Source organism: Pogona vitticeps, chromosome 6 (assembly GCF_051106095.1).
Source record: "Pogona vitticeps strain Pit_001003342236 chromosome 6, PviZW2.1, whole genome shotgun sequence".
In the NCBI taxonomy this organism is placed as follows: domain Eukaryota; kingdom Metazoa; phylum Chordata; class Lepidosauria; order Squamata; family Agamidae; genus Pogona; species Pogona vitticeps.
In genome coordinates, this window is record NC_135788.1 from 121,590,636 (window position 1) to 121,610,529 (window position 19,894).

The 19,894-nt window shown below is 62.9% G+C and overlaps 1 protein-coding gene across 1 annotated transcript; it reads right to left on the bottom strand.

Annotated features, from left to right (window-relative positions):
• Positions 1 to 777: 777 nt before the first annotated feature.
• On the bottom strand, positions 778 to 19,420 carry RNF167 (ring finger protein 167). The gene is given in 11 exon segments (XM_072977301.2): positions 778 to 2,323; positions 2,325 to 2,605; positions 3,128 to 3,208; positions 7,524 to 7,617; positions 8,007 to 8,112; positions 9,030 to 9,120; positions 9,311 to 9,398; positions 9,720 to 9,836; positions 10,095 to 10,175; positions 11,833 to 11,959; positions 19,243 to 19,420. Coding segments are annotated over 10 exon segments (1,143 nt in total). The 5' UTR covers positions 11,929 to 11,959; positions 19,243 to 19,420; the 3' UTR covers positions 778 to 2,215.
• Between the last annotated feature and the right edge of the window lie 474 nt (positions 19,421 to 19,894).

Consider the following 19,894-nt stretch of genomic DNA (forward strand, 5'->3'; position numbering starts at 1 on the left):
GCACAAAGTCCAGCAGCCCAGCCCAGGCAGCAAACACCACTGAGTCAGGCTCTGTTTTGGCTCCAAGGAAGCGGTTGCTAGGCTGGGCCAGGGCCGGCCTGCTTTGCTTTAGGGGCTGCTCTGGAGCGGTTTGGGGGAGCTGCCCTTTCTGGGTCCAACAAGAAGGCCTGCCTTCGGGTTCGGGAAAAGGCGGTCGCTCCGTCCCTCCCTCGCTGGCCAAGAGCGAGCCCTTGACTGGGCCTGCCCATGCTGTTCTTGACCGCCAGCAACCACGGGGGTGGGTGGGGGGTGGGTTGCTTTGGACGACCAGGCCTGGAGGGGTTTCCGCCTTTTTTTTTTTGCACACTTCCCCTGCCCCCCCCCCCCGACTCCAAGGAAAGTCTGTTGGCAACGCAGGGAGAACCTTTTTAGAGGTTTAAAATTGGACTTTAAAGGCATGGAAGTCTGTCTGTCGGGTCTTCTGAGTCAATGGTGGTAGGTCTTCTGACCGGGGGGGGGGGGGGGAGTCTCCCATCTTGACTGCCCAGTTTGCTGACAGCCCCAGGCCCTGCTAGCCGGGGATGGAGAAGATGTGCCTGGAATTGTTAGGAAAGTGGCATATGGTGCAAGGGGTGGGGTGGGTGGGTGGGGGTCTTCACAGCCATTTCCACACCCACCCACCAAAAACCCTCCTTGCCATTTGATCTTGCACCCATGGGATGAGAGGGATCCTCTTGACCGTTACATCCGCCCACCCCCCACCCCTCCTTTCCGCCAGGACAAAATAATTAGGACTACTTTAAACCATCTCCCCTCTTTTAATGGTTGCCCAAATGGGCTACAGTGAGTGGCCTCCGCGGTCAGTTTCCTTTTTTTGCCTCCCTCTGCCAAAGCACCCCCACCACCTGCAAGGGCACTGGGGGGGGGAAGAGCACAAGGGGTCTGAAGTCCCAGCCCCCCCCCCCCCCGCAATAGCTTCTTGACAATAATCTCTATGGTTAAAAATAAAAGTCATTTACAGTAAAAATTCCCCAAGGTGCTCAGTAAAGGGTGAAGCAGCAGCAACGCAGATGGGAGAGGCAGGAGAGTAGCCGGCCTTGGTTGGTTGGTCCCACCGGCAGGGCAGGGCAGGGCAGGGCAGGGCAGGGCGGAGAACCCCCACCCCACCCCCGGCAGCAGCTTTTTGGCTCCTCCACCAGCCAGCATGCTCCAAAGGGAAAGGGTTGTTGTTTTGCGGGGGGGGGGGGGGGAGAGCAAATTCCTGCTCGGCCCAGCACACTGTGCAAGGACTGAGGAGCCTGTTAGAAATTAAGTGGGTGAGGAGAGATTGCAAAAGAAACAAACAAACAAACCCCCCCCACACACACACACACACCAAGCGGGAGTGTCAGAAAGGGCCCCACAGGGCAGGGTCTGGGGCTGGGCCAAGGGTTCGCTGGACAAGAGAGACAAGGAAACCGGTTCCACCCGCCCGGAGGGGCAGCCAAAGAGCCCTCAGCCTGGTTGCAAAGCTGGGTTTTGACTCCACGCCGCCCCCCCCCCCGCCCCCACCATGGCCAGAACATCCTCCTCCATTGCAAGTCCCCTTTCCACCTCCACCTGAGGCCTAGCTTGCTCCCACGTAGACCCTACCCCCCCACCCTCTGCAAGTGTTTACACCCACCAGTTGGGCAGGTGGGGAGGGGGACCCCCTCCGTGTCCAACAGGCAGGGAACCCTCCGCACACACTCCTCCCAGCAGGAGAGAAGGGGATGCAGCTTCCGGGTGTGTGTGTGTGTGTGGGGGGGGGGGGCGAGGCAGGGGAGGGGAGGGGTCCCTGGGGAAAGGCTGTTGGGCCAGGCTGCCCTTCGGGGGGACACCCTTTGCTTTTTCAGCCTAGCAAGGAAGGCCTATCTTGTAACAAGGAGGCTGCCTGCCTTTTTTGTGTGTGTGTGTGGGGGGGAAGAGTCACCCAGCACACATTCCCTCTTTCATATCCCTTCCATTTTCCGGGGGGGGGGGGGCAGAGAAACGCTCACACACAAGTGTTGTGTCTCCCTTTCCGTGCCGTGACCACCTGCCCCCCTTGGGCTGCCCCCTCCCTTCCCCCTGCCCTGAAAAGTTAAAATGTTCTGGAAGCTCCGTGGTAAAAGCCGAGCCCCCCCCCCGGCATTCTCTGCCTCCCTGACCCCCCCCCCCGGCCCCTCTCCACTACCGGGACCAGGCAGGGCCCGAGGGACAGCCGACGGGGCAGGGACTACACCCGCAGCGCGCCTTGCGAGCTTTCGGCCGGGTCCCCCTCAGCCAAGAGGCTGGGGGGGCTGGAAGGGGGGGAGTGCGCCATGCTGCCGAAGGAGGGTCCCCCCCAGCGCCACTGCCGGGGAGGATCGCAGTAAGGGGGTTCGCTCCGAGTCGCGCTCCTCTTCCTCCTCCTCCACCTCTTCCTCGTCGTCTTCCAGCGTCTGTGGCCTCCGACGGCGCTGCTCCGGCCCTTCCGCCTCGCCCCGTGGGGTGGGGCTGCGCCCCTCCGCCCCTTCCTCGCCTTCCGAGTCCGAGTCCTCGGGCGAGCGGAACACCCGCTGCTTGCACACCGGGCACGTCTTCTTGGTCTGCGTCAGCCAGGGGTCCACGCACTTGCAGTGATAGGCTGCCCGGTGGCCGGGGTGGGGGTAGGGGGTGCGGGGAAGAAGAAAAAGAACAAGGGACCCCTTAGATCCAGGGTGGGAACCTCTGGCCTCTCGGGAGAGGGGACCCCGTTGCGCCTCAGAGGAGCCGCCGGGGGCCACGTGGACAGGCTGGAGAAAGACGTGGCACCAGGCTCTCCCTTGCCTGTGAGTCAACAAGCCTCGGAGAAGATGGGGGGGGGGAAGCCACGGGAAAGCTGGGAAGCCCCTTCCACAGAGTGTCAACGGGGGCCAGCGGGGGAAGACTAGCGGCTAGGCCCCCCCAGCACCTCCCCTCCTCTCAGAGTGGGGATCAACATGGCTCATAAACAGGCGTGGTCTCCTTGTCCTCGGCTTGCCCCCCCCCAGTGCCCACTTCTATGGACCCAAGACCCTCCTCCTGAGACCAGGAGCCCCCCAAGGAACAGAACCAGGCTGCAAAGTAGGAGGGCAGGCAGGCAGGCATTGCACCTGGCGCGCGTGCACGGCCACCCCTCCCTCCTCACCATGAGAACAGGGCAGGATCCGCAGGCAGTCCCCGTCTTCGTACTCCTCCAGGCAAATGGCACAGACGTCAAACTCATCCCCTGGTGAGGCAAAGAAACATGAACCACTTCCTGTATTTCCCCCCCCCAAAAAAAATACACACACACACACCCAGCACCTCCTCCAATGCTCTGTCAGCCCCCTAAACTGCCCCCACCCGCAGGGGGGCCTGCCGGGCCTTCACCTCCCACTCCCACTGTTGCTGCTGCTGCTGTGGGGGGGCGCATGGGGTCCTCCAAGGCCAAGAGAGAGGGTCTACTTTGGAGGAGAGGGGCTTGCTGCCAGAGCAGCAGCTGGCAGGCCGGTGTGAGGCCAGCTCTGGGGTGGGGGAGAACAGACACGAAGGAACTGAGCCGTGGCAGTGGGAGGGGTGCGCATGGCTGGGGTGGGGGCAGGGAGGGATGGGAGCCCTGGCTGGTCTCCCCCCCTTGCCCCCCCACAAAGGAAAGGCCACTCTGCAAAATCTCCCCCCCCCCCAGGGACAGAGGTCATGCCACAGAGGTGGAGTTCTGCACAAGAGAGGGGGAAGAACCACCGAGCGGAGGGTGCCAAGGAGCAAAGGGGGGGGCGGCCCCCCCAGATGGGATGACCCAGACCCAGGAGGAGGCACCCACCCGAAACCATCGCTGGCCCTGCTTGTGCATGCGCCCGTGGTCGGAGCGTGGGCGCGCTCCTCCCGGAGGAAGTGCACAGAGCCCGCCAAAGTTCTTTGCAAAAATGTCTCCACTCTTGGCTGGAAGTGGGGAACCTGAGGGGCCTCAGAGGGTTTCCCAGTGGGGGGGGGGGGGATGGTGGTCCCCTCCCTCCCTCCCCCCTCAGCCTCATCCCGAGAGGGCCAAGCGTGTGCGCGTGTGTGCGCGGCTGCAGAGGCCTCAGATGTGGCTGATTCTGGGTGGGGCCTAGGCCTCTTGCCAAGGCTCCTTCACACCTTTGCGCACATCCTGGGGCAGAGTGTGAGAAAGTGTGTGTGTGTGTGTGTGTCCCTGTGTACGTACGCGTACATACAAAGGCACACAGACGTACGTGTGCGGTGGGGAGCTGTACGATGGTGCCCTCGCTCGCTCGTCGCGGCTTCCGCCTCCTCGACAGCGCGGCCTCTCCCCAGTCTCTGCAAAAACAGGAAGCCCCCAGACGGGACGGGACGGGACCAGGGGGGGGGCTCCTGTGCAGAGAGGCAGCAGCAGCGCGGCTGGGAAGGGAAGCGGTCAGAGAGGGGCCGACGAGGCGCACGGCGGCGGGCGGGCGCCCTCGCAAGGAAGTCGCTTTTGCAAAACAGGCCCCGGCCGAGCCTTATAAGGCAACGAGCGGCTCTCGGCCCGGCCACTTCCTTCCCGGTCTTAGTCAGCCCCAGGCAGGCCAGCAGCAGCAGCAGCACCGGCAGCGGGCGAGCACATGCACGCGTGCACATGATGGGCTCAGAAAGGGAGAGCCCCTGCCTGGGGGCTGGGGCACAGGAGGCTGGCCTTGGGGGGTGGGGGGCAAGCCAGGGGGATCCACCCCTGAACCTCCCCCCCCCAGGAGAGGCACACAGCGCCCCTCACCACCCTGCCCCATGCCTGTCCTTCCCCCTACTTGCTCTCCTCTGCCAGAGAAGGAGAAGCTGCTTTTGAAACAGGACAAGCCGCTAGACCTCATGCACAGAAAACTTTTGGAAAGTGTGGAGGGGAAGAGAGAAAAGGGGCAGGAGGCCAAAGGGAGGTCGGCCCCAGCAGCTCAGGGGTGAAACAGCGTGCTTCTACTAAAGGCAGGAGAAAGGGGACCCAGCCCTCTGCCCCCCCCCACCCACCGAAGGCCCCCACCAGGACAAAGAAGAGCTGGGCAGGGTAGCCTTGGGGCCTCCCACAAACCCTCTGCTGACGCAACACCCCCCCCCCCCCGCAATGGGGCTGTTGTTTGGGGAACAGCCAGGCCCAAGAGGCAAAAGGCGCCTGGCATCGGAAGTGGGGGGGGGTTAGAGTTAGGGGTCCACAGTAGCTGCCCCAGTGGAGGAGCCCTGCCTGAACCCTGCACGGTCTCCTTCCCCGCCCCCCCACAACCCCACGGCGGCCTGATCCACCCACCCCTTTTGAATCAGCAACGGCTGGGAGGGATCCAGAGGCCGGCTGTGGTTAGCCAAGGATGAAGGCGGGGGGGGGGGTAGAGAGAGAAATGTTATTTTTATGGCCTTCTTGTGTTGTTGCGTTATTTTTAGTGACTCCTACACACGAGGTTACGCTAAGCTCTGGAAAAAAATGCTTTAGAAGGTTTATGGCACCTCTTCGTTTGCTTTAGGGGAGCTGCCCTTTTTGGGGGGGGGAAGGGAAGGAGGAAGGGAGGGAAAACCAGTCTGCCCTCCTGCCCCCCCTTCTTCTCCTGACCATGCCCCCCCCCCACTCTCTGGGCCCTTGTTTATGGGTTGGCATAACCTGAGGGCAGATCTCCTCTTTTGCAAAAGGAGCACCTATGCCACCCCCCAGAAAAAGTGAAGGAGAAAGGGCCACGCCTTCCCCCTCCCCCCAAAAAAGAAACGGTACTTTCTATTTGTTCAAGAGAAAAGGGAAACGAACAAGGGTGGTGGTTGGGGGGGGGGTTGCTGCAAATCCTCTCCTCCCCAGGGTCACCTCTAGATTTCTGGTGGTGGTGAAATTTTGCTGCCTGGGGGCAAAGGTGGGCTGCCCCACCTTAGTTTCTTCCCTGAGTCAAAAGGACCCCAGAGAGAGAGAGAGACCCCCCACCCCCACCCCCACCCCCATTCTAGCCAAGACTTTGCTCCCCCCTCCCCCCCATCCGGAAATGAAGCCCTGCAGCAACTCCAAGGAAATAATGGGGGGGGGAGGGAATCAAGGAGAAAAAGCAGATGGGGGGCTCTCCTTTGGGGGTCTGGGCCTCCCACGTCATCCCAACCCAACCCCCCCCCCCCCAGCAGCCTCTGGAGACGGGCCGCTTCCCAAGACAGCCCTTCCCCCCTGGGGCGGGCAGGGAGACCGGTTGCCCACCGGTTAGGGGGGCTGCAGGGGCTCCCCTCCGCCCTCAAGGGAGAAGGAGCCCCCGCCCTCCCCTGCTTTCTCCATGGGGCTGTGTGTGTGTGTGTGTGTGTGTGTGTGTGTGTGTGTGTGTGTGCAGGCACACCTGCATGCATGCATGGAAAATAACCAGTTGCTGTGAAGCTGCCTTCCTGCCCCCCCCCGCCCATGACCCTGCCAAAGCGAGGGAGGGAGGGAGGGAGGGAGCCAGGCGGTGGTGGGGCAGGACAGCCCTCCCCCCTTGCTGGGGGAAGGGGGCACTGCAGGGCCCCACTGGGCACCTCGCCCGCTCCCCCTCAGCGAAGGAAGTTGGCCCAGAGGGGCCATCAACAGATACAAGGGGGCAATAACCCCTCCAGATTCCTCTGACCTATCCCAACATCCCCAGCCAGCATGGGCATGATGGGAGCTGTAGTACGACAGGCCGGCAGAGTCAACGATTGGCCACGACCATCACGGGCCCCTCGGTCGATGTGGAGAAAGCTCCCTGGGAAGGGCAAACCCTGGGGAGGAAAAGGGGGGGGGGTCCTGACCAGGAAAGCTTGTCAGGAGTTGCTTTGGACAGCCCCCCTCCTTTCCCACAGGGGTGTGTGTGTGTGGGGGGGGGTGGTGGTGGTGTGTCATCATCATCATCATCATCATCATCATCATCAGCAGCAGCAGCAGGGACAGTAACAGGGAAGGTCTTGTCCTGAAAGGGATCCCGGGGGTGGGGTGAGGGTTTTCAGGGAAGGCTTTGAAGGGAAGGACAAGGCGCTCTATCCTGGATGGAGGCAAGGGCAGGGTGGGGACCCGAGGAGGAGGAGGAGGAGCAGAGCCCCCCCCGCCGTGTCCGAGCCACGGGACACGTAACCTGTATCCCATGGGGTGAGGGTGGAGGGGAAAGGGTGGGGGGGTCCAGAAACCCCAGCCAGAAAGGAGGCAGCGGGGAGCAGGCCGGGAGAGCGAGCGAGACGTGCAGGACACGCCACGCCACGCCACGCGCGCAGCCAGGAATGCCACCAGTCAAGGAGGGGAGCCGGGGAGCGTGAAAGAGCGGCCCCCCTTTCTCGCCTGGAGCATCCGGTCTTTCTTACAGAAAAAGGCGAGGTCACAGGAAACCAGAGAAGCCGCTGCCACTGAGCGGGCGGAGGATGTGGGAAAGCGTTGCGCGGTGCACGAGGAAGCGCTTCTGTGCAACAGCGGCAGAAATTCTGCAAACCACCCTTTCCCCTTCCCAATGGGGGGGGGGGAGAGAGAGAGAGAGAGAGAGGAGGGGGCCTGGGACCCCCCCACCCCACCCCAGCCAGGTGCCCTTTTTCTGCCGGCCTCGGGCAGGCCCTCCCCTCCCGTCCTGCGGCCTGAGCCCAGGTACCTTTCTTGTACTTGTGAACCGGGATCTTCTTCAGCTGCTCTTTGGACAGGCGGTTCCTCCTCATCCGCTTCCGATGCTGGACGCAGCGCACGATCTGCTCAGCCGGGAGAGGGAAAGACAGGAGGTGGGCCCCCCTTTTGTGGAAGAGCCCCCGGGGCTCCCTGCTTCTCCTTCGCACCCTGGCGCACGCACGGGCACGCTCCCTTCCTTTCGCTTAGGCTCTCTGACCAGATGTTCAGCAGCATCTGCCACCATGTGCCACGTACAGTACAAGAAACCACGGTCGCCCACTGCCCACCACGGCAAGCCCCACTCTGCAGAGGCTGGCCCCGGCTCTCTCCTTTCGCCGACTGGCCGCAGCCCAGCTTCGAGGGACAGAAGCCCCCCCTCGAAGCACAGAGCCTCTTTTCTGCCTCCCGGGCACCCCCGATAACCCTCTTTCAGCTTGGCAAGGCAGAGGTCCCCCCCCCACCCCCCACTCACCAGAATGGTGCACATGACTGCTATGACGATGCCCACCACTCCCGTGAAAGGGATGAGGTAATAGCCCAGTGGAAAGATGTACTCCGGGATCAAGATGATGTGCCCCCTGCGGAGGAGGGAGAGAAACGGGGGGGGGGGGGAGGAGAGAGAGAGAGATCAAGAGATCAAGAGATCAAGCAGCAGCAGCAGATCTCCTCGCTTCCTGGAGCAGGTGGGGCCGGTCCCCCGCTTTCCCACCACTAAGCCCTCTTTTTGGTGTAGGGACTTTTCACCCAGCCTGACCCCCACCCACCCACCCGGCCACCGCCACACCTGTCAAAAAAGTCCCACCGCAAGAGCACAGCAATGAAACCTGAAGCCCCCCTTTTGTTTTTTTCTGGCAAGACTTGCCAAAGTGCTCACTGAGGAAAAGGGGGAGAGGGAGGGATCCAGGAATTTCTCATGGCAGGAGGGGGAGGCACAGCTTCGGGAGACTCTCAGCCAGACACCAAGGAAACCTGGCCAGCTGTTGGCCGGCGGCTGTGCGGGGGGCCCGTCCAGAGTCTGGGCATCGGGCCACCCCTCCCCTCTGACGCCGGTCCCAAACCCCAGGGAAGCCCTCAGGAAACCGAGTTTGTTCCCAGGAAGGCTGGGCAGGAGAGGCGAACGTCCGCTCGTGCTCTGAAACAGCCCCCCCCCCGTCATGGGTGGAACGGTGTCGCTGGGGGGGGGGGAAGAGAAGCAGCCGGGACTCGCGTTCCTGCAGCTCTTTAAAGCTCAACCTGTTGTTTCCAAACGTGGCCGCCTGCCACCTGCTGGGCCGCCTGCTCACGGCCACATCTGGAAACATGGCCACCGTTTTATTGTTCCGACTGATCTTTCGCTTTGGGTTGGCGTTCCGTCTTCTAAGCATAAAAGCAGGACGTGAACCTTCGAAGGGACTGGTCTCACTGGCGTTCTGGGGGTGGGTTACGTAGGCAGCTTGGGGACCCCCGGCCTTTGGGGGCTTGTAAGAGACCTCCCGCCCTCCCCCTCCGTTCCTACCCTGCCTCGTAAGTGAAGAGCTTGCGCAGGTACGTGGCTGCCGTCTCCCCGGTGAACACGGACGGGATGGAGATGTGTTTGTGCAGTTCTTCTGGAGAAGGAGGGGAAGAAAGAAAGGCCCCCCCCCCAGTTAGCGGTAAGACTCCCGTGAGGAGACCCCAGCAGGTCATGGGGGAAGGAGACGGAGCAGGGAAACACACACACACACACACACACACACACACACACACACACACACACACACACACAGCCAAGACAGAAGCTGCTCCCGTTGCACTTACTGTCGTCCCAAACCATGTTGAGCAGGGTGTCTGAGCCCACGTTGTGGACCACCACGGCCAGAAACCCAGCCTGCTGAGCGTGGTACACCTGGAGGGAGGGCGAGGGGAAGACGGGCTGGGGGAGAGGGGTACAGAAGACGGACCCCCCCACCACCACCACCACTGCATCCCCAACCCCAAACCTTCCCCAAAGCTCTCTCCACACTGAAGTGGGGTGTGTGCGTGCCCCTCCCTTGGCCGGAGATGCTCCGGGTTGTCCTCCCAGACTGCATGGAGAGGGGGGGGCGTGGGATCAGACCCCCAACAGGAGGGGGCAGCCATCTGAGATGAGAGAAAGGCTGCTCCTCCAGCCACAAAAGGGGTCCCCTCCCCCAACCCCTATCCCCATCGTCCCTCCACACACACACACCTTGATGTCGAAGTTGCACTCATAGCGCTGGATAAGGGCGATAAAGACGCTGCTATTGGAGGGAGGGGGCTCGATGGGCTGGCAAGCGTTGGCCGGCTTGGCTTCCACCAGGAGGCCCTGGAGGTGAAAGAGGGTCGGGGAGGGGGGGACAGAGGCTGACCCGGCTGCCAAGACAGGGAAGGCAGGAGGAGCCACAAGCAAGGACCACAAGCCCCATCATCCCCCACCTCCCTCAGGATGGGCTCAAGGCTCTGGGAAGTTTCATCCCCAAAGTGGGGGCGGGAGGAACCGGGGGGGGGGCCATCAGGGGCTCCGGGGCAAAGGCCTCCACCGCAGAGGGCGGGCAGGTCCCCGACCACGTCTCAAGACACCCACCATGAGTCCGTTGCGTGGCAGCGGGCCCCCAAACATGGCTGGCAGGTCAGAGAAGTCCATGCTGGTATTGCGGTCCGACATCTGAGGAGAGGAGAACAAGACACAGGGCAGGAAGGTGGAGGAGCGAAATCAGCTGGGCGGCCGTTCCAGACCAACAGCCCCGATGCCTGCTCGGCCTTGTCCCTCTCCGGTGGAGACAGGAGGAGGGGAGCGCAGCATTTGACCACCCAGGTTATGCAGAAAATGGGAAAGGGAGGGAGGGGGAGAATATCCTGGCAGCCAAAAAATATCTAGCAATCTGGTCACCAAGGAAGGCTGCCCAAAAACTGTGGAATCCCACGGTCGAACGTGGCAGGGGTGACCCAACTCCAGGAGGCAGTGGAAGACAGGAGGACCTGGCGTGTTCTGGTCCATGCATGGGGTCACAAAGAGTCGGAAGAACCCAGCCAGTGGAGAGGCCAAGAGGCAGGTACTGTGGCCACCCTGTGGCTGGCCTGGAGGAGGGCCTGGAACGCCTTGGAGGCGCTTCTAGGAAAGGCCAGGCATGTCCACAGCATCCTAGCCCGGCTGCTTAACCTTCAGTTCAGGACAGAGTGGGGATGGGAGTTGGGGGGGGGGGAGAAGAGGGAGGGGGCAAGCAGCCTCCTCAGAACCCACCCCACCCACCCGTTGCACAGTTTTTGCCCTGGTTCGTGAGGGCTAAAGCCACCTTGACCCCTGAGAGATGCTTCCCTGCAGGGCAGACCCTGCATGGGGGCCCCCGTCCCCCTTCGCTTGCTGCTACGCTGAAAAACGCATCCCACCCGCTCACCCTTTCCCAAAAGCAGGGGAGCAAGCAGCTCCCGGCTCTCTCCATGCCGCTTTGCGGGAGGGAGAGGGGAGGAAGGGGGAACACCCCACATCCCTCCCCCCCCCGAAAGGCCTGCATGCATAGACTCCTGTTTCCATGCCAAACCCAACAGGAATCTCCTATGACTGCAAATCCGTCCTGAAAAGACGGCCTTGCAGCCAGCCGGTGTTCCTGATCCAGACCCCGGTTGTGCGTGACGAAGGCCCCGGGACTGGATCTCCCTCCTGGGGAGTTTCACCCAGAGGCCTTCATGGCTCAGGGCGCCCCCTGGTGGCTCATGTTGGCACGCTACGGGGCCCCACCTTCTCCATCTCCAGGGGCCAAGGAGGGATGCAGTCCAGAGCGGTAAAGCCGCCTCCTGTGGACTACAAGTCCCAGAAGGCACAAGCCACCCAGAGAGTCTGGGAGCCGCTGTCCTAGGAAGGAGTTTTAGAAGCGGTGGCTGAGTTTGCCTGTGCAAGCACACCAGGCAAAATCCAAAGAAACAAAGCAACGTGGGCACCTAAAAAGACCACTGCATTTTAATCTCAGCTGTCATGGACTGGATCCACGGAAGCTCATATCAAAATATAACAGTGAGCCTTTATGGTGCCGCCATGTTATGGTCTCCTCTTTTCTTTTGTTTTTTTTTAAAAAGATTTTTCCTGAAGTCCTGAAAGGGAACTTTTCCGAGACCCGGTTTTGTACGCCGGCCACGTGCCACGGCCTGGAGCAAAGGGCGAGATCAGGGCCAGGATGAAGGCCGTGCAGAATTAAAAGGCCCTAAATGCCTCTTCTCTGGCAGACAAAGCCACCCCTCACGCAACCTCAGGGGCAAGAAGGGGTTGAATCAGCCTGAAGGGCCACATGGGGGGGCGGGCAGTGGAGGGCAGGGCACCACAGACTCACCGCATGGATGTAGCCCGTTGTGGCCGGGAACTCCAGGAGCAGGCACACCGGCAGAAGGAGGCCTGCCAAGAGAGGTGGGTGCATGGCGTGCGTCATGGCGAAGAGCAGAGCGTGAGGCTGGCACCTCCTGTATCAGAAACACGAGAGCACAACAACAACAAGAGGAGAGTCAGGGAAGGCCACGGAGCGACAGCCCCTTCCAAGCAGGGCTCGGTCCTGGGTCAGGCAAAGGAGCTTCCTGACCATGTACAGAGTCCCTCCCCTCCCCCTCATGAGGTGGAAGGGGAGGGGCGGCGGCTGGCCCCAAGGAGCCCTGTGCCCGCAGGTCCTCCCGCGCGTGTTCTCCCTAAAGGCTCCCTGCTCCATGGGCAGAGACGATCCTTCAGGCCTCCCCTGGGCCCAGGTTGACCTGTCCAGGCCCTGAGAGCCTGCTCCCCTCCGGCCAGGGTGGGTTCAGGAAGAGAGACACACACACACACACACACACACACACACACACACACACACACACACACACACACACACACACACACACACACACACACACACACACACACACACACACACACACACACACACACACACACACACACACACACGAGAGAGCCGCCTATGAGCACAGGGTGCCCCACCTTCTGCCCAGGGAGGCACCGTTGCAAAGCCAGAGTCCAGATCCCTGGAGAGCAAACCACAAGGACTGGGAAGGACCAGGCCGGCCAAAGCGGTCCAGCGGTGCCTCTGAGCCCCATCTCCCGGAGAGAGTCTCCGAACGGCCACGAGGATGGGGGCCACGCCAGCAAGGCTGAGCCCAGGATTGGCTCTTCCAAGGCTAGCTCTTACCCGTGCGGCCAGAGGCACCTTCTCCTGGTCATTTGGAAACGGCCTTCGGCCCGGCTCTCTGGACGTGGCTCTCCCCTCTTCTCTCCTCAGGCCATCCTGCCTGCAACCATGCATGGCCGCCTCCGAGGGGGCAGAGTGGTCCACCCAAGGTCCGAGCCTTCCGGTGCCATGGGGTGTGAGGGAAGGGGTCCCGGCTCAGCCTTAAGGGCTCTGTGGGGTGGCTGCCCCATCTTTCCCCTCCCCAGTGGGACTCTTCTCAGTTGAGGGACATGAGGGGCCTTTCTGCATCCTGGGTCGTGGGACCTGCCCTCCCCAGACTTCAAAGGGGGGGCAGCAGTGGGGGGGTTCAAACTCAGAGCATGCAAGCGGGCAAGCAGGCCACCCCCCACACACACGAGAAGGAGCTGGACCGGGGCTCACGTGCTGAGACCTAATCCTGACATGGCAGAGAGGCTCCTGGCTGGGAGACAGATCTCCCAGCTCCCCCACCACCACCACCACCACCCCCTTGCTATGGGGCTAAAGCCCCCCAGCGCCTCAGGGTGCTGCCCGCATGCAAGACCTGAGGGGCATTTGGGGAACTGAAGCCACCTGTGCAACTCAAAAAACGCAAATCATGAAAAATGCACAGTTTTGGAAAATGGGCCCACTGGCACTTTAGTCCCTGGAGAAAGAGGCCGGTTTGGGGGGGGGGGAAATGCGCCTGGAAATCTCATGGGGTTCCCTACCTAAAAGGAAAACGCAGCCTCTGAAAGCAAGGAAGGCGGTGAGGAGGAGAAGCACCACACAACCCAGGGAGAAGCTTCTGACCAGGCCTGCTCAGGGAACAGCATGGAGCCTATTTTCGAAAGGGGGAGAATCGGCTTCTTGGCTGGAGGGGCTGCTGGGCCCCGCGGGGGGGGGCTGAGCCTCCGACTTCTCTCCTTGAAGGGGCCTGGCGGCCAAGCCCTCCCTGGCTGGAATGCCTTCAAGGGGTGTGGGGGGGGGGGTACCTCAGAAGAGTCTCTGGGCATTGCAACTGGCCCAGAATGAGGACAGGAGGCCGTGGGTGGGTGGGTGGGTGGAGGCCTGGCGGGGGCCACTTCCCGCTGGTCTTGCAGGGGCCGGGCGTAACTCAAAGCATCATCTCTCGTTGTTCAAGACCCACCCTCCAACGCTACCTCCACCCAACACCCCCCCTCCCCGAAATCCTCTCTGGGTGCCAACCAAGGTGGGAAAAAGGAAGAGAGAAAGGGCCCCCCCTCAACGGCAGCCTTTCTTCCTCGGGGGGCCGGCTGGCTCCCACCCCCTTCCCATGGTGCACTGCCAGGAGATAACAAAACTTTTTTTTGGTGGAGATTTAAACATTCTCCAGCTTTACCTGCCCCGCCGGCTCCTATTTTGGTGGCATTCTGTGGTCTGGTTACTCGTTGCCCCACAGGTGCCAGAAACATGGGGCTGGCTTGTCCCTACGAGTAACTGCAAATCAAGGGGAAGTGGAGAGACAGAAGAATCCCCTCTGCCTGCACCGAGGAGGAGGAGGAGGCAATACGGCCCCAATCCTCTTCTGCAGCTGGATCTCAGTGGGGAAAACACACACACACAGCGCCTTTCTCTCTCTCTCTCTCTCTCTCACACACACACACACAAACACCCACCCACACCCCATTGTATGTCTCTGCGACGCAGCACAAGGCAGTCATATGATGCCCTGGGCGGCCGGCCGGCCGGCCAGAAGCCTGCCTTCTGCAGAGGGCTCAGAGCCAGGGGGCCACTTTCTGACCAGCCAGGCCCTGGGGCTCAGCCACGCCGGCAAGGTCAGCTCAGCTCCAGCCACCTCTGGACAAGGAAGAGAACTCTGCACATGCTCAGAGATGCCTGTGCGTGTCTTCTGTCCAATCTCTCCACGTAAGGAGAACGGTTCCTGAGAAGCCCCGCTTCCCGGAGGGCTGAGGGCTTCTGAAGTTAGCTGTCCCAGCCAGGCCATGAGCGAGCCTTCCTCGGGGGGGGGGGGGGTCTCAAGACCCACGCTCTGCCCCACACAGGCCCAGCTTCAGTTCCTCAGCCTCTAAAATGGGAGGAGCAACACCCCCACTGCCCAGTGTTGCTGAGGGAACCGGTAGGGGTGGCCAAGGTTTCGGAATAAAGCAAGGGTTTCCTCTCCTGCCCCCCTGGACCCTTCCTCCGCCCTGAGTCTCCCCCCCCTCCCCACACGGTGCCGCTATGAGGGGGTGTAAGAAGGGCTGCTCGTCCTGCTGGCGAGGCTCTGGATCTCTCGGTTCCCCCCCCCCAAAACTAGGAATCTCATGCCTCCCCGCCCCTCCGCAACCCCTTTCAGCTCCAGACGAAGAGGAGCCTCTCCCACCAACCTCCCCCTACCGCCAGAGTGGGGGGAACCCAGGCATGCAGAGCGTGAGTTGGGGTGGAGGGCCTTTCCTTGACCTTCAGGAGTGCCCCCCCCTTTTTAAAACGGCCCAGTTTCTACTCCTGACACGGGGCACCCCTGGAGATGGGGAGGAGGGGGGGATCGGCAGGGAAACGGTGGGTGAGAACGGATGCCCCCCACACTAGGACAGGGTGCACTCCCAATGCCCCCCTCCCCTGCTCACACTGGAGGAGTCCCTGGCCCCACACGGACAACTACCTGGGGCGCTGGAGGCCCGAAACTCAGCAGCCCTCGGCCTCCCCTACTTGAGCCGCCAGGAGGGCGGGCTGCCGACTCCGGTGTCCTTGGAGGGCTCTGATGGGGGTCTCCAGTGGCTCTAAGTGTCCCCCCCATCCCTGTTTGTGCTTCTGAGGACAGGCTCAAGAGAATGACAAGGAAGGACTTGGTCATAGGCTGTGCAGTGGTCCGGTGGGATTCACCGCCACAAGATGTTGTGACGGCTACCAACGTGGAGGTCTTTCAAAAGGTCACATTAGGCGGGGGGGGGAAGCAGCCACCCAGAGGGCCTGGCTGGCAAGGGAGGGGGCGCGCGCTGCCTCTGATGCTGGTGGGTTTGCTTGCCCACGGAGCTCCAGCCCAGCCTCAGCAGCTCCCTTCACTCCCTTAGCAGCCACCGTCCCTCCCCAGGGGTGCCCAAGCCGGCTGGTCTTTCCCCAAAGGAGAAACAAACCCGGGGGCTTCTGCCAACCCCAGGTGGGCAACTCGTGAGCCTTCACCACGAGACGTCTCCCTCCGGGGCCCACGTGGAAGGTGGCAGGGCCTCTGGGAAAAGGAAGCTGGCAGCCGGCCTTCTCCTGCCCAGGGCAGAGGCACCCCCATGGAGCCTCGCTGGGCACCCGCTTAGCGTCCCCTGCAGCGGCACGGGGCTTTCCTGCAGGGCTCCTAAACAGGAAGGAGAGAAAAAATCAGCTCCTGGGTGGGTGGAAATCACGGCTGTTGCCTGGCTCCCCGCAGGGCCTCTGGGGCCCACGAGATGGGAAAGAAAAGAGGAAGGCAAAGCCAGCCCACGGCACAGCGTGAAGACCCCTGGCCGAGGGAAGCCGCCCGCCCCCCTGAACCACCCTCTCCCCCCCCCCGGCTCCCTTTCTCTATCCCGCCCCCCTCCCCCCCCCCGCTGCAACGCATGGACACAGAGGAGCCTTTGCTGCTGATCCGAGGAGCGTTCTCTTTGGGAGGGAGGGAGGGAGGGAGGGGGTGACAGCCCCAGAAGCCTCCCCAGGCAGGCCTCCTCCTCCTCCTCCTCCTCCTCCTCCGCTTGGCAACGTGGAAAGCAGCGCCCGGATCCGCCAAGCAAGCTAGGACCAGCAATGCACACTGCTCTCACGACCCATTCGGGCAGGAGGTGGAGGAGGAGAAGGGAAGCCCATCTGGAGGGGCCGGGCGAGGCGCTGTCCCGGGACGGAGCCAGTGTCCCACCGGGAAGAACCACCACACCCCTTCCTCGCAGGCTCTGCCGGCCGGAGTGCGGGAAGGAGGCAGATGCTCTGGGGCTCCAGAGGCAATCCAGAAGTAGCCAGAAGGTGCATGTGGGCCCGGAGGCAGAGGACCCCAAAGGACCCCAGCTTCCGCCCCCCCCCCGCACGCACGCACACACCAGTTTCTGGCTTGAGAGACCCCCGGGTTCTTGGGCATTCCAGTGAGTAGCACAGCCTGCCCCCCTCCCCAGTCAGTCCCTCTTTGCCCTTTTGATGGCTATGGAAGGAGACCACCCAGAGGGGCCTCAGAGGAAGCCCCAGGAGCCCCCACCACCCACTGGTCAGCTTTGGCTCATTTGCCCAGCACAGACGGGTGGGGTGGAAGGACTATGGCCCTCCACATTGTTCTGCTAAACTAAGAAATGCTTACAAAGTAGGGCACCGTAGTGAGCTCAGGCAAGCAAGCCAAACAACAAACTGTGGGGTAAACGACAAGCCCAAGGGTCTGCAGCCAGCCTGGTCTTCCCAGCTTTGAACATGTCCAATCCCACATCATGCGTCCTCCATCCCAAGGTGTGGAAAAGTTACTCCTTCAGGGAACAGTGGCCCGGATTCTCCAGTGGGTGGTGCTGAAAGTCCACAAAGTAAGTTTTCCAATTTTTCTGGCCCTCCTGGGGGTGGGGCGGGCGAGCGGTTAAGTGAGTGGTTTTTGGACTGTCTGGACGTCTCTCTCCTGGGCTCCTGAGCGAAGACATCAGGATTCGGGAGATGCTGAAGAGGCCACTGGCTGCCCCTGCCCGGCTTCCCCAGCCCCCCACCCCACCCCACCCCACCCCTGGATAAGGGCAGACCAAAGTCCTCGGCAGGCGGGGCCGGGAAGCAAGGCTGTGTTGGTGGATCTCAAGGGAGAAGCTGGTGGAGCTAGAAGGCAGATGGGGGTGGGGGGGGGAGGGAGAGGGGGGGAGAGGCTGGGGGAGAAGGCCCCCCAGGCAGAAGCAAGGCTCCCCGTGCACATGCTCCCTTCCCAAAATCTCCTGATCCATTCCTTTCCAGTCTGTGGCCACGCAAATGCCATGCATGCACACGGTGTGTGCAATATGTGTCCTGGCCCGGGATGAACATTCCCCCCCCCTCCAAAGAGCAGAAAGGCCCCCTCCCTGGTGTGGGTGCAAAGGCCAAAGGGCGTCAAGCACGACAGTTCCTTCTTCCAACCTCAAGCCAGCAGATCCCTGCCCCAAAGGCCTTGCAATCTGCAGGTCAGCTAACCTCCCCAAAAGGAAGAAAAGGGCGGAGGCAGCGGGGGGGGGGGGACCAACAAACAGAGGGGCCTTTATTTCCGACCCTCTCCAGCGCATTCCCTCCACCCACCTTCAAGTGGCCAGTGAGTGAAAGGACTGCCTGGGGGGGGGGTTGGGGGCACAGGGGCAGAAAAAAACAGGAGGTTGGGATGAAAAGGGGCCCCGTGGGGGCCAGCCAGAACTCACAGCAGAGTAAACCAGCAAAAGGGTTGCCTTTCCTGACCCCCCCCTCCGTTTCTCCCCCAGGAGAAGGGGGGGTCGCCAATTTCAAATTCACAAACTGGTTGGGCAGCCTTTGTCACTCAATGAGACATTTCCACACACACCCCCTGCAAAAAAAGCCAAGCCTCAGCCCTTCTCCTTCAGCCCCTCCCCAGGCAGAAAGTTTCCTGCTGCTGGGATTGCCCCCTTTCCTTTGCCTCTTGCGCACAGACACGGGGGGGGGGCAACACACGCAGAGCCCCCCCCTGGCATCAGAAGGAGGCAGGCCCCCTATTTTCCACGCAAAATCTCGCCCACTGCGCAAAAGCAGCAAGGCACGGAAAGCTCAAAAGTTACTTTGCTAACGAGAAGAGAGCGAGTGGATTATTTCACTAGCAAGGCACAACAGGGGGGAGGGGGCTGATGCCCCCACTGGGTTGGCCACGGGGGGGGGGTGGGATGGGGGGGCGACAAAGGTTGCACTCGTGGGGCCTCCAGGGAAGGCTGGCCTGGGAAGAGCTCCTGGGGTTCCCCCTTAGGGACTAGCAACCTGAAAGGAAGCAAAGATGCGGGGGGGGGGGCAGGCGGTGTGTGTGGGGGGAGCCAAGGGTCCTTTCTCGTTTCTAGGCTAGAGCCTCGGTGGGGTAAGCAGGAGGAAGCCCCCTCCCCCTTTCTAGGCCAAGGAGGGACCGGGCCCCCCACCCCCGAAGGGCCTGTGCCTGCTCACCTCGTGGCAAAACGAGGGGAAGAGTCAGCGACCGCCCCCCCCGGTGAGAAGCAGACCCCCCCACCGCCCCACCCCCGTGAGAAAACCAGCCAGGACGTGGAGGAGGTGCCTTGCCTGGCGCTGAGCAAGCCCCCCCCACCCCAAAGGACAGGAGGGCCCCCAGGAGGGCCCCCCCGCCCGTCCGGCCCCAACTCCCAGGGCGGCCTGTGGGGCGTGGGGTCAAGTCGGCTCCCCCCCCTCGCCCGGCACCGCGGGGGGGGCGAGGGGGCGCGCGGTCTCCCCCTCCCCAGGCTCGCCCGGCTGGCAAGCACCCCCACCCCCACCCCCACCCCCGGGCTGCGGAAGGAGGGAGGGGGGGGAGGGCATCGCCGTGACCCCGCCGGCCCCACCCTTCTCCCCCCCCGGGGGCTTCAGCTCCCTCCCTCCCTCCCCCAACTCACCCCCCCGCCCGTACCCTCCCCCCTCCCCGGCGGACCCAGGCGTCCGCCCCCCCCCGTGGCTCACCTTCTCGGTGGGGAGGGCGGGCGGGCGGGCGGGGATCGGCTCTCTCTCGGCCACCGGGCGGGGCGCCCGAGGGGGCGGCTCAGGCCAGGCTCATGGGGGTGGGGGCGGCGGGGGGGCGGCCCAGTCCGGGCGCTCGGCGGGGGCGGGAAGGGGGGGCGGTCACCGCTGGCCGCCGTCTGTTTACAAGCCCCTTCGGGGCAACATGGCTGGAGATCTCGCGAGAGGCGGAGTGGGGGGGGTGAGTGGGGGGGGGAGGGGGGAGGGACCGGCTGCTCCCCCCGCCCCCCCCCCGCCCCGCCTGCCTCCTCCTTCCTCCTCCTCCTCTTCCTTCCTCCTGTCCCTGCCCCCCCCGAGTGCAGCTGCTCCGGCAGCCGGGCCCCGCCACGGCTGGAGGGGGAGGGGGAGGGGGAGGGGGGCAACCGGTCCCCGTCCCCCCGCCCCGGCCGCCCCCCCCAGAATCAGCCCAATGATCCCTTTGAGAGGAGGGGGGGCTAAAACTCTGGCCCCAATCAGTGGTGCATCAACCGGGGGAGGCCCCCACCTCCTTGTGTCCCCCCCCCGCCGGGCTCCGAGGCGTCCTTTCGGCCAATTCGGGCCAACGCAGCCTCCGCCCCCCCCCCCAAAAAAGAGAAAGCCGGTGGCGCAAAGCGTC